This window comes from Falco cherrug, chromosome 2 (assembly GCF_023634085.1).
Source record: "Falco cherrug isolate bFalChe1 chromosome 2, bFalChe1.pri, whole genome shotgun sequence".
Taxonomy (NCBI): domain Eukaryota; kingdom Metazoa; phylum Chordata; class Aves; order Falconiformes; family Falconidae; genus Falco; species Falco cherrug.
The window spans coordinates 118,877,527-118,890,935 of record NC_073698.1 but is presented as its reverse complement, the minus strand read 5'-3'; the positions used below and the strand labels follow the sequence as shown (position 1 = coordinate 118,890,935).

Sequence of the window (13,409 nt, the reverse complement as noted above, 5' to 3'; positions counted from 1 at the left end):
ACTTCCCTTCACAGACACATTTCACCAGAAATTTTAAAATCATACCTGTAGCATTTTGTAGAAGCTGACCTCCATACCACATACGTCCTGCTTAAGTCTGCTCATAAGATCAAGCGTTTTCAAAATAATATCAGCAGTGAGTTTGCTTTCAAACATAGAAAAGCAAAGTAGGTGAAAAAAGGCAGTGAGATTTGCCAAATCAGCACTGATAAATAAATTCAGTCAATTAAAAAAAACCCCAACCTTCAAAAAGACATTAAATATGTCTAGCAAGGCAACAATGCCAACACCAAGAGAGATCACCATGTTCCTTGGGCACACTGCTGAACTTCTCCAGCATGCCAAGGATGGCAACAGTGAAGACCAAAAAAAACCGTGAGGAGGGTTTAATCGTAGGTCCAATTATACCTCACTGGTCTTTGGCCATGTAACTCTTGGTTATATCCACATCCAGGTTAATGACACCGAGCTGAAGGAATGTATATTCCATTTTCAGTGCAATACAATTCCCTCCCATATTGATGAGTGATATTTTTGAACTCTGGTTGCATAAAACAAAAAATCAGGTGTCAAACAGTTCTGGTAAGCTTGAACTACTGCATGAGATTTAAGGTCACTGCTCCAATGTGGATCTCCAGCTTATGCTGAAAACAAGATCTGAATGCTTATGTTTGGTTTCACTCTTTGAACTGACTAGCAACGTTACTTTCTATTGCCATAGAAATACTGTTTTATTTAAAAACAGAATTTGTTTACGTGCATTTAGATGGTACTTTAAACTACAATATACTTACCATCCGAACAATATCACAACTCTCATACAAGTCTTGCTAAATTAGCTTTTTAGATAAATTCATGTGCTCACCACATTTTAGAATCCACTACTTTTGTCCCAAAAGCAGTATCAATTCCACTACAGGCAAACTGGTGTTCTATTAGAGATGTGCATTGGCTGGCTGTCAGTACCTTTGAGGCATGCTTTTTCAGTAGGTCATCTCTACAGAGCAGTAGATCAAGTTAAGAATAAACTTAATATATACCTATACTTGGGTATTGCACCAAAACCCAACATTTTCTAATAATAAAGGATGCAAGAGTTAAGTGTATCGCAGCACAAGAGCCTCCAAAAATGCTTTTAAAACCCAGCTAAGCCATGCTTAACTCACATGCCAAGTAAGCTTCCTTTTCAATAAAAAACACGCACTTACTTGGAAACAGACAGCTAAGGGAAACCATAATACAGTGAGTGGCCTAAGAAAGATGATGAAAAAAAGCCAGTGAACAATCAGTTCCTAATAGAAGAATTAGTTATCTAGGAGTGAGCTAGCAAAGACATTTCTCACAGAGCTCAGCTTAGATGCAGGACTATGTCCTGCAGGCATGTCCTCCTTACTACATGACCCTGGGAACACTAAGGACTAAAACAGGAGTGCAAAACTGTTACCATTCCACGTTATTTTTCCTTGTTTTGCTGATCTAGATTTGCATCATATTTGGCTGGGAGCTGCACCTGACTTAGCCAGGCGAATACCGACCAAGAACACGGCCACCCAAACTACCCTTGCAGTTTCAACAGAAAACACTCATCTTCATTTTTGATCTGCAAATTACTTCTATACTGTTCTATAACGTTCTATACTGAAAGGGTGGTCATGCATGGAAACAGGCTGCCCAGGGAGGTGGTAGACTCACCATCCCTGGAGGTGCTTAAGAAACGTGTAGATGTGGTACTCAGGGACATGGTTTAGTGATGGACTTCACAGTCCTGGGCTAACAGTTGGACTTTATAATCTCAAAGGTCTTTTCCAGCCTAAATTATTCTATAATTCTACGTCAAATAGCCATCACATTTTTTCCTGCACCACAGTACTATAAAATAATTTCACAGCAATTAGAAAGCTACTTAAGGTCCTTCGGGATGACAGTCCTAGGTAAAATTCGGGCAGTTGTTGTCATTAAAAGCTATTAAAGTGACCCAAGACAGACATTTCTTCTAACACCTTAGAGGAGATCATGGTGGAGGAATAATAAATTAACTGCCAATAGGCACACAGAAAGGATATTTGTTAGGACATTAATAGCCTTGACCATTCTTTCACACTTTTTCTTCACTAATAGTTCATCCACAATCTGTTCTGTCCTCTGAAGATGATCAAGAAGAACAGGCAGCAGAAGATCCACAAAGTGTTTGGCTGAGGTGCCGTTTCCACTGTCAATAGCATCCTGTAATAAAGACATTTTACTTTATGTCAATATTTAAAACTACAGAAGGAAGCCAAGGATACTCTACCCCTTCCTCCACCAGCCTGTCTTCTAGCTTTCCCAGCCTCTTGCCATTTCAGGCTGATCAGCATTCACACTGGAGGGGGAAGCTTAACAAAGAGCACAAAACAGAACTTCCTCACTTCTGCAAGTCCTAGAAAACAATTCTTTGATAGCTTTAGTGTCTACCTCATGACTTCATGAACTGTCCTTTCTTCCACTTAACTTTCAATACAGAAATATTTCAAAAATACAGCCTGTCTTTAAAAGAAAAGTTGTTTTACAAAGCATGGAATTCTGGAACAGGAAGAACTCTGTTTCAGGCATATTTTTACATGCTATTTTTTGAGTAATATGCTAATAGTTGTTTAAAAGTCAATTAAAATATAGCTGCTAAGAAGCTCTTTAAACTCAATTATCAGTCTTGGTACCTCAAAAATCTCTTTGAATAGTTGCAATGCTAGAACTGAACAGTCTTCAGAGCCTTCCAATGGTTGGTTGGACAAGTGGACCAGTGCAACAGATGGTTCAAAAGTCTTTGAGCGAGTCAGAGATCTGGTACTTCCAGACACTGGCAAGCCAGATGGTTCCAGTATTGCCTGCCGCAGGGTATGACGCAGTTCTGTCACGGAACAGAAGGCAAGCAGCAGCTCTAAGATCTGCGTGAAGTGAATGAGAGTTCAAATGCTTTTAGATCAAGTACTTATACAGAAATCGCAACTCCCATAGCACAAGCCTAAAGAGATAGGCAAGTTCCATGCAACTCCTTTTAGCACTTTAAAGTTTTCTGAAGAACAGCTTTCTTTAAAGCCAAGTCAGCAGCAGAAACAGAGTTCATTAGACTAGTTAAGGATTGTGACAGTATTTAGTGTATTGCTTTCCCTTCTTTTTTAAACAGCATGACTACTGGCTAGCAATCTAATAAGCAGTAGAAATGCATATACACCCAGAACGAAGGAAGCTACCGAAGGGAAAAATATTCTGACACGAACAGATGCACAAGTGCATACTCAGAGCCAAGAAAGCAGCACCCTGGCAAGCTCCTTGTCAATACATCTTTCCAAATAAAACCAACAACAAAATCACACACACAGGAACATTAGCATTTATTATTTACTATGATGTGAAGAACATTCATAAGAAAAACCTAAGATTTATTTCAAAGATGTATTTAGCCCTAATATTTTCACAAAATTTCACATTTTAGCCTTAAGCGACACATGGTTCAATTACATCCGGTGGTAGTGGGACAAAGCTGAACACAACAGTTAACTGCTTAACGAAACGTGGCATCAATTTCTTCAACTGCTATGAGAGAACTTATTCCTAAGTCTTTGAAATTAGCACTGTGGTTCCCTGATCATCAGTTCAAAGTCTGAGTACTATTAATTCAGATTAGGTTTTAGCCAGTAAAGCGTGGTATGCACAGAAGTTTCTGATGGATCCAAACATTTCTTATTAGCCAAAGCACAAAAGGTATTTATGTTGGCTTTTTGACTTTATGCCTGTTGCCTGAAAGCAGACACACATAGTCTGGCAAAAAAACCTAACCATTACAGATCTAACCTGACAACCTTCTGAGTAACTAGAATATAACCTTGGTGAATACCATAGGACATTTAAGAGTGCTGAAATCAGTGTGTTTCATTATCAGCCCTCGTACAGAAGGAACCTACTTATGAGTACAGAAGGGGAACTAGACTAGTAGTTGTTCCCTCTTAGGCTTAAACTGAAAAATTATAAATACCTTAGATGATGAATCAGGATCCCTTCCATGGAGAAGATCTAATACTTGACCAAGGCATGAGGTAAAGTGCTCATATCTACAGAATACGTAGAGGAGAAAAGAAACAGAAACTGAAATTTTACTACACTCAGACATTTATAACAAGTGACAAATATGAGTGCCCTACTCTCCTTACCCTCAAACACTTCAAGTACAGTGATAGCTTTGATGATGTAATTTCTATTTAAAATAGACTAAGCTTTATAAAATAATATTTTAAGAATGAAAGTAAATTCCTTAAAATAAGCCAAGATTTTCCAGCTCATTTTTACTGCTAGATTTAGATTGACGTTCAGCAACTAAATTCTGGGAGCTGAATTTGCAGAACCACTAGTCAAGGTCTACCACAGAACTACTCTGTAACACCCTCCAGTAAATCTATTCCAACTTCAGCCATATTACTCCACTTCAAGATAATATAGGCCTGTAAAAGGCAAGCTCGCTACTCATCAGGTTGTCTGACTACTGATACAGTCCAGACAAAGAACTACTGAACACACTAATAAATATTCCTTAAGTCAGAAAGAAAAAACAGATTTTGATTCACACTTCTGTGTGAAACTAGCAACACAGGAATTCTTTAGTTTCAGGTACAGCAGTTATAATCAACTAGTAACACTCAAAAAGCATCTAGGGAATTTTTTTTTCAATGTTCGGGTCAGAATGCAAACAGGATACAGCAAAGAAATGGAATAGGAGCTTAGAAAAAATATTCTCTACTTTTAGGAAGTGAAGTCATACCGGGTTAAATAATCTGCAACCTTGGGGTTCTTCAGAAGATCCATGAGTAGATCAACAGAGTATTTTCTTGTGAGAGTTCCATCTCCATTTACAACAATATTGAATATTAGCTGAAACGTCTGATGGATATTTCGAGAGTGAAAGAGCTGGAAGGAAGAAGAAACTTATAGATGGGCATATACTTACTTTGCTGAGTCTCTTATTAAAACTGACTGGAATTAAAATTTTATTTGGCTGGTGTGACTACTAGTTTTATCTACAACTTAAGAAGAGAACAAGCTTCAAAGTATTACTTACTTTTTCTCCTACTTCTTCATTTAAAGTAAGGCTTGATAATACTGAAAGTGCAAACACAACCATAGTCAAATTACTATGGGCCAGGAAACTTATTAAGGTACGATAGAAACTCTTCACATTATTCTAAAGCAAAAAGGAGAAACATAGGCATTATAAATTTTGTTCTGTTCTATAAAACCACCAAAATTACAGATTGTACATATTGGTAAGCCATACAAGTCATGAATAACAATACAAGAAATATGTTAGAATGATAAAAGTTCTCTAGGAAATCTCTTTTAGTGTGCTACTGCACAATAGCAGTGTTGATGTCAATGAACTAAATTCTCTGTTGAATTTGTGTAAGGAAAAACGAAAAACAAAAAAACCCACCTCAAACCCAAGGAAGAAATTCCATCATTATTTTAAAGAAAGGTGAGTTATTTTGCTGAAGTCTCTAATAGAAAATAACCACTGAAAATTGACCCCCATCCTTTCTCTGCTCAGTGATCAGATCTGACAGTAGTTCCTCCTGCCCCCCCGCCCCACCTCTCTTCCAACGTAAACATGCACTGCCACGTATATGAATTTGTATTTCTGAGTTTAAGCAGCAAGTTATGCTTGCACTGATTTATGAAGAGACAGGAACTGAGCAGGTCACACATGGGTGTCTATTTGAGGATTCAAAGGCCCTGCTCCAACATCAAGATCAGTGATATTTTACTGATTTGTCTTTTAAAAGGCAAATCACTTTCTTGGCCAAAGCTAATGCAGCTTACCAAAAATCCAATTACAGATTTATATGTTAACATACAAATGTTTTTTATGTTAACATATGTTATATGTTAGCAACATGTAGTTTTTCTAAGGAAGAATGCACCGATTTTAAATTCACCTTTCATTTGCAGAGAACAGTTGCAGAAACTGAATGCATAACAATCTAGTGCAACACAGCAATGAAGAGAAGGAAAGAAACTTCCTGTTCTACCAGATACTTTCCCCAACATGAGAGAAACAACTGCCAACTCTGCAGAACAAGCAGGTCAGGGTTATTATTGCCACAAAAAAAGTGCGTAAGAAATACTAAGGTAAAATTCCCCAGAGTCAAGTCTTTTGCCCTCAAGCCAGAGTCATGCCACAACCCAAAATCTTACCAAAGATTTTATCTGAGTTTGAACAGATAAGTTGTGACGACAGAGATTTGCCAGTAGTCCTAAACACGGTATCGTTAACTCATCTTCAATGGACTGACTTAAAAAAAACAAAGTCCAGAAGTTTAAATAAACATGTTTCATGTTTTTGTTAAAACATCCAGAATTTAATTACAAGAAATTGTAGGGGGTGGAAGGTGCAGTGGCTGGGGGACTTTTTTTTTTGTTCAGGTTTTGTTTGTTTTTTTTTTTTTTCCAGTTAGATACCATTCCTCCAAGCAAAGCAAAATTCAGATTGCAATGCCGACAGTGTGGCAGTTTTTAAACAGAGCACATCTGAAAAAAAACCCAGTATCAGAAATCACTGCTATCAAAGGTCAGTTATTGCAGGTGCTTTTAGTAGTCACTGACCTCTTACTAGGACATGTGCAGAGAATTTATATTAATACAAGTCTGCTCCTAATGACAGGCATGAATTTTCTCCTGGCTTTTCTCTTTGTTAGCTCCCCGCTCCCAGGTGTGTGGGCTAAGAGGCCAATTAATATTCAATCACCCAAAGTCCCACAATCACTGCATTTGACAATCTGTAACAACATGGTTTTTCAAGAAAAATTTCTGTTAGCGTCAGAGAAAAAATGCCACAGTTCACCTTGGAGACCAGGTTAGTGCAGTATGGTAATGACCTTCAGAAAGTTTAGAAACTTAGCTAGGTATTTCCCATAAAAGACAACTGAGTACACACTTACACATGATGCATTAGAAATGAAATTAATTCATCAATGTTGGCACCAGCACAAAAGATTGGAACATTGTAGGTTAGCCTCTGCAGCAACTGAATACTCTGAGGAAATAAAAAAAAGCTGTTCACATGTCTTTCCTATAGCAGCTCACTGAAGAACCTTACAAGTTACAAAAGCTTAAACTGAAAAGACAAACAAGGCATCACAACCAAATAAATTTTCAGACTCTGTAGTGTTAACGTAACAATTGCATGAGCTGCTGCAAGCATACTGAGTAACGTCCTACCACACTGATGCACTACTTAAAAGCCCCAAAATATTAATAAGGTTTTATTTTGACAGGGGAGTTACCTTTTTAGCCCATCCAATTCTTCACTTCGCCTCATCAGCAAGTCCTCCATTCTATCAGTGAGAAAGGGACTTTGTCCTATTGAATGACCTAAAGTCACACCAAAATCCAAAAAGCACTTTGCAACCTCTTGCAGAAAGTATGTCTATAGGAAAATGGATTTGCTGTGAAGACTGCCAACAGACCTAACGGTACTAAAGTCCTTTATACAGCATTCTTTCAGCACATAAGTGAGTTAATCTACTGAAACAAGACAAAAATCACAGCACAGAATAGCTGCTGAAACAAAATCTCACCATGTAAATATCTGATGTAAGAGCTTAAAGGTCTTACAATCGGATCTGTTTGGCAACTGAAAAATCTTTCCCACTGACTGATAAGTCATTTGGATCCCCAAGTCTTCTGGTACACCTAGTGCTGAGAAATACGCAACCCATGAGAAAAGCGTTCTTAACTGGAGGCTTGACTCATCTTCCACAGATGAAGGGCAACAGAACTACAGCAAATTCATTTTCTGCTTTCCCTCTCCAGAAGAGATGTGACCACAGGTAGCAGTGAGTACTTACTGAAAGATTGGAACAACACATGAGAAAACCTGCGCACATTTTAAAAAGTAAACAAATTTTTCCTGTTAAGCACACAGAAAGGACAGGTTAAAATTGGTTAAGTCAGACTAGGAGATGTCATGTGCGTACTTAAAGTTTTTGAAAAAAATAATCAGTGATGTCTGCCCTTGGCTTCTAGAAATAAGCTTCCATTAGCACAGCCCCCTTGCATTTTCTGCCAGATAGCACTGACCAGCAGGAAGGAGGCATACGTGCCCTGCAAACCTTCCATGAAACCTGCCAGCCAGCTTTCCTTTCACTCCTTCCCAATTACCTGCCAAAGTATTGATTAGACAAAACAATCTCCAGGTTTCTGTTAGTTATTTCTCCTAATGTTAGTAAATACCTCAACTGGAAAATAATCTTACAAGCTCTCAAGAGTGATTTCTTGAAATAATTTCAAAAACTGGGGATTTTTTGTTCCCTTGTCATTTTGGGTGGGGTTTTTTCTTTTTTTTTTTCTTTCTTTTCCTCTTTCGAGTTGAGAAGCACAAGCAAGAATAATGAGAGAATACAAAGAACTCTATGCAGTGCTAAAATCCTGTCGTACTAGCCTCATACACCAAATAAATTACACAGCTAAGATCATCTTTGCCTCACATTATTTCAGATAGAGCTTTTAAAGAGTTATTAGATGCATACAGTACAATGTATACTACGTAACAGTAGCCAAATATTACCAAGCAATAGTTCCTGTTACCTGTAATAAGACTGGGTCGCTAAGATTAGCAGAACTTCGATGAACCACTCCTGCCAGCACACTGGTCAGGTTGTAGGTATCCTGAAGAGCTTCTCTAGTTTCATTGTCTAAAGCTAGAATTCAAGAATTATTAACAAAAATCATATCTAATAGCAAAAGCAATTGTATTAGCTACCTATCTAATCAGCAGCCAAAGTCTTTGACCAGTTTTTCATGTGTATTTCACAATTAACTACTAATAAATCACAGCTCCCATGCACTTGCATGTCTACCTTTTAAACTTACAGTTAATTGAAACACTAATACCTTTCCCTGAAGATGCTTGGACAGTGAAGGAATGGCCTACCTCCTACCTATAAAGTTTTAGTTCTGTTGAGATCTCGAAACCTGCATTTAAAAGGCTTTAAACCAAATGATCTCAGTTTCTTGCTTCACGCTATAGTGGGCAAGTACACTAAAACTGATACCCTGATAGGGTTATCTAGCAATGGGTAAATAAAAAAAACCCCAACCAGTTCTGCTTAGGCAGTCCTGGAAAAGATGTAGCAAACAAGGGTGACAGATAAAGCAACAAATCAGTTGAAACTGTTGGAAAACTAATTCTTCAAGTTTTCCAGGCCCAACAGGTTGGAAAAGATAATTAAGAACTTCAGTATCAAATACAATTTTACAGCAACTGTTTCAAAAACCTAAAAGGAAGATCAAAGAGGCTAAAAAACTTCAAGAATCAGAGAAGATAAACCAAGGGTCATCATAAAGGTCTCAAGTCTCATACATGATGAGAAATTAAGCAGTGAAGGGATAATTTTTCCCCTTATATGTAACTACATATGCAGGTTGTAGTTAGCACAGAGTTCCCTAGACCATGAAGTCCCAGTTCTGTAAAATCAAGGCAGGGCAGGGGGAATAAAAACAAGCACATCTCACGGAACAAGTAAGAGGCAGTAGAATCCATTTTGTAATTGCAGCTATTTGGAAACTTGGTGCACACAGGCCCAGTCCATTGGAAAGCCCAAACTGATATCCAGGAAACACTCCAACGAGAGAGGTAAACTGAGGTGATGACAGTTGTTGACGTAACATGGCTTCTCCTTATTTTTGCATCCCCTAGGCAGGTTTCATTATTAAAAAAACGTAGTCTTTTCAAGCTCCAAAAATCAAGGACTAGAAAATAATTCCTCACATTACCCAGTGAGGAAACAAATTCGGACAAACACAATCATTGTCATTTTACAGCGATGACTACAAATATGCTTTTCATGGTGATTTAACATCTTATCTGGCCTTGTACATACAATCAGGAGGCTCAGCCAACCATGCTGCTATAATGGAAAACGCTTCATCTTTCACACCTCACACTTTTTTGAAGTTCATCACCCATAGCACAGAATCAGCACCTGTCTTCCCTTCCCTTTCCCAGACCAAAGATAAAGGTTCAGATGCAAACCTTACCTAGCTGTGATAGCAAAGTAACCACAGACAAGGTCAGAGATGGGTTTGTATTAGGGTCCTCAAGGAGTTCTACTAGGCAACTGAGACATTCACTTGGTAGAATCTGGTTTGAAGCAAGTAATCGTGTAAGTTTCAGTCCAGAGATAACCTGGAGATGAAAGGAGAGAAACAGCCTTAATTACTCAACTGCAACAAAGTACTTAACACAGAAGCCAAAGCACAGAGTTGTATTAGATAGATTTCTCTGTATGTGAAAAACTGAGAATGTAAGTGCCACTCTAACAACACATTTGCAATCACATTCACTGTACTGTTTTTTTTTTAAAAAAAACCAAACAACAAACAACCTCTGGTATTTATTCCTGTGGATGTGTTCCGTTTACTCTTGGAAAGTACCAAGTTTCCACTGTGATTGTTTATAACATATTGGGGCTTCTTCTGTTTGCTTGCTGACAGCAAATCATAGTAACAGCATTCTTTTAAACTTTATAGCTGTAGCAGCGCAACACTTTGTATTTCTTCACACACTGAACAGAATTGATATCAGGTTACTCTTCTGACATACCTTTTAAGCACAGATAAAAGATAGGGTTTATTTATTTTGGAAGAACAACAAAACAGATAGCTCAACACAAACATTTAATAACCAGCCTTCAGCTCAGCCTGCTTTCTAAAGACATGGACAGGAACCCAGAGGAACCTGCAGCGGCAGGACGGGTAAGCGGTAACAGGTAGTGCTGCTCGGGGAGCACTCTGAGCTTCAGATGAATAAATGGAACGTGAATTCAGAGAAGCCTATATAAGACGGTGTTGAAAGTGACACACCTGCAAATCTATACAGGTACACACAAGTTACACTCGCATGATAGAGTGACACAATGTTGGGTTTGCGTATCCCAGGAACACCTCTTTACAACGGATACAGAGAAGGCGGCTAAACTGAATGCTAACTCTTACAGTCATGTTTTACCATTTAAAAAACCAAATCTCTATTTGAGAGAGGTACCTCACAGCTTGAGGAATTCAGTCACTGTGGCAGTCTCTCAGCATAGCAAGCATGCCCACCCCAAGGCCCTCCCTGGAGGGGAGCGGACAGGCCTCCTACCCCTTTGCAGCAAACACCTTGGAGCATGCGTTGCATGACACTGGCAACCTCCAGATACAAGACCATGTCATCCTTCAAACTCCATTTTTAAGCTGTGTAAATAAGCGATCCTTGTGGGTCAGAATTTAGGGGGAATGACAGAAGAAGAAAAAAGTGGCTTGTTAAAGAGAATGTATTTTGAATTAAGAAATGGAAAGTGCTGAAGCTGGTAATTGGCAGAACCAGGCCTTGTCCCTTGTACAGCCCTAAGCCAAGGCTGGTTTAAAACATAGTCAAGTTAATCAGTGCGAGAATAGAGAAACAATAAATGACCAATTTGTGTACACAGGTGCTCTCAGAAACGCAGGTGCTTCTAGAAAAAGTCAGTATATGCGAATAGGAATTGCTTGTTCAAAGACTAAGTGTGCTTGAAGGAGTGTGTGAGTTAAAGCAGGCAGGGAGAAGGTCACGATCCCAGGAGGAGCTGTGAACCGAGGGAACCGAACAGATGAATCGACTGGGACAGTCAGGCGGTGGATCTGCAGAACCCACAACACCAAAGGAAACTCTTGAAACCTCTGGGCACCGACGAGGACTTGCCAAGCGTATATAAGCTGTGCTCGTTCCCTTTGGCCTCTGCCACTGCCCGGCGTGGCGGCCCAGCTCCGAGCCGTGACCAGCAAGCCCAGGGGCACCCACGGCTGCGTGGATTTCTCCTGCAAGGTCCCTCCGAGGGCTCGTTACACGCTCGGTCTCTGTGCACATCGAGACACTGCACGCCCCGGTGAATACACACAGGGACACCACGGACCCCAATAACAAAGGGGATGCCAACGGCCCGGGGACACGGCTCCAGCCCGCTGCGCTCCCCTGCCCGGCGGCATCCCTCGGCCCCCAGCTCCCCCGGCAGCCGCCACCGGGAGAGCTCCTCCGCCCCCAGGCGCCGAGCCGCGCCCCGGGGAGAGCGGCCCGAGGCCACAGCGGCTCCCGGGCCTGCGCTGCGGTCGCCCGCGGCGGTGACGGCGGAAAGGAGCCAGCCGCGGCCGGGCCCCGCCGAGAGCCACCGAGGCCGAGGGGGAAACAATAGGCACCCCGCCATCCCCGGGCGCGGCGCCAGCGCCTGGGCCGCTCTCACCTCCAGGCTCCGCTGCAGCAGCGCCGCGTTATGCGATGTCTTGGCGGCTCGGTACTGCGTGGCCGCCAGCAGCAAGGCCTTCATGCAGCCCAAGGCATCCATAGCGCCGTAGCTACGCGCTCAGGCACGCGAACCACCACACCAACTCGTATCTCCCGCCGCCGCGGCCATTTTGACGGCGGGGCCCAGTGACGGCAGCGCCGCGCGCCCGCCAGGCCTGACGGGAGACGCCGCCACCGCCCCGTGCCGTGAGGGGGCGGAGCGGGGAGCAGCCGGGCGGGCGGGGCCGGGGGCGGGGCCGGGGCCGCGCCGCTTTCTGCCCCGCGGGAATAAGGGGGGGCGGTGGGCGGCGGTACGGGCGTCTGGGGGGTGCCCCCGGTGCCAGGGCTGCCTTGCGGCCGAGGCGCTGGAGAGTCCGGGAATGCGGCTTTTCCCGCGGGGAGCTGCGTGTGGCCGGGGCGCGCCGAGTGTCGCAGCCGCCCGGCTCGGGAAGGCAGCCTGGGCGCTGGAGCTGCCGCAGGTCGGGAGCCGCGGGCGCAGCCCCGCGTTGGCCGTGCCGCCCCGGCAGCCTTTCCCGTGCCTCTGGGCTCGGGGCGAGGCCTGGGGGGCGGCGGGGCCGGGCGGCTGCTGGCGGCGGCTCCCTGCCCTGTCGCGGGGCGAGTGCCGAGGGGCGGCAGGAGAGAAGGGAGCGGGCGAGGGGGCGCGGTGCTGAGCGGCGGCGGCACAAGGAGGGCCGCCCGCAGGGTCCCCGGGGCGCAGCCCGGAGGCGGCGGGGGCCGGGGCCGCGTGCCCCGCGGGAGGTGCCGGGAGAGGCCGCGCCCTGGGTGCCGGCGCCGCGCGCCCCGCCCGCTGGCCCGTGGGCTGCCCCGGCGGCGGGCGGCGCACAGCGACCCCTAGTGGTGTGCGGCCGCTCGGCCCCGCCCCCGGCACCCCCCGCCTCGGCTTGGCGCCCCGCTGCGGGGACACGGGGCACTCTGGCTCTGGGCTCTGCTCCGGCGCAGCGCCGCCCCGCACGCAGCTGCACGGGGACTTGACACGCAGCAAGCGCAGCCATCAGCTCCAACACAGCAAGGGCCATTAAAAGTCAATTAAGTGTCTTCTCACCCTTGACAAGTATTCCTGTAAATC

At 43.3% G+C, this 13,409-nt stretch overlaps 1 protein-coding gene across 2 annotated transcripts in view; it reads right to left on the bottom strand.

The window, feature by feature from the left end:
- CIP2A (cellular inhibitor of PP2A) overlaps positions 1–12,509 on the bottom strand; it is a 28,188-nt gene extending 15,679 nt beyond the window's left edge. Inside the window, exons 1-12 of one of the 2 annotated variants that reach the window (XM_055701393.1) lie at positions 12,282–12,509; positions 10,063–10,210; positions 8,611–8,723; positions 6,963–7,057; positions 6,220–6,316; positions 5,087–5,209; positions 4,790–4,935; positions 4,010–4,085; positions 2,694–2,921; positions 2,064–2,223; positions 866–1,007; positions 46–145 (exon numbers count right to left, since the gene is read on the bottom strand). In XM_055701393.1, coding sequence (XP_055557368.1) covers positions 46–145; positions 866–1,007; positions 2,064–2,223; positions 2,694–2,921; positions 4,010–4,085; positions 4,790–4,935; positions 5,087–5,209; positions 6,220–6,316; positions 6,963–7,057; positions 8,611–8,723; positions 10,063–10,210; positions 12,282–12,383 — 1,530 coding nt within the window. In that variant the 5' untranslated portion in view covers positions 12,384–12,509. Of the gene's footprint in view, positions 1–45; positions 146–865; positions 1,008–2,063; positions 2,224–2,693; positions 2,922–4,009; positions 4,086–4,789; positions 4,936–5,086; positions 5,210–6,219; positions 6,317–6,962; positions 7,058–7,307; positions 7,332–8,610; positions 8,724–10,062; positions 10,211–12,281 lie in introns of those variants that run through there. The other variant, XM_027807186.2, reaches the window with a different exon arrangement.
- Between the last annotated feature and the right edge of the window lie 900 nt (positions 12,510–13,409).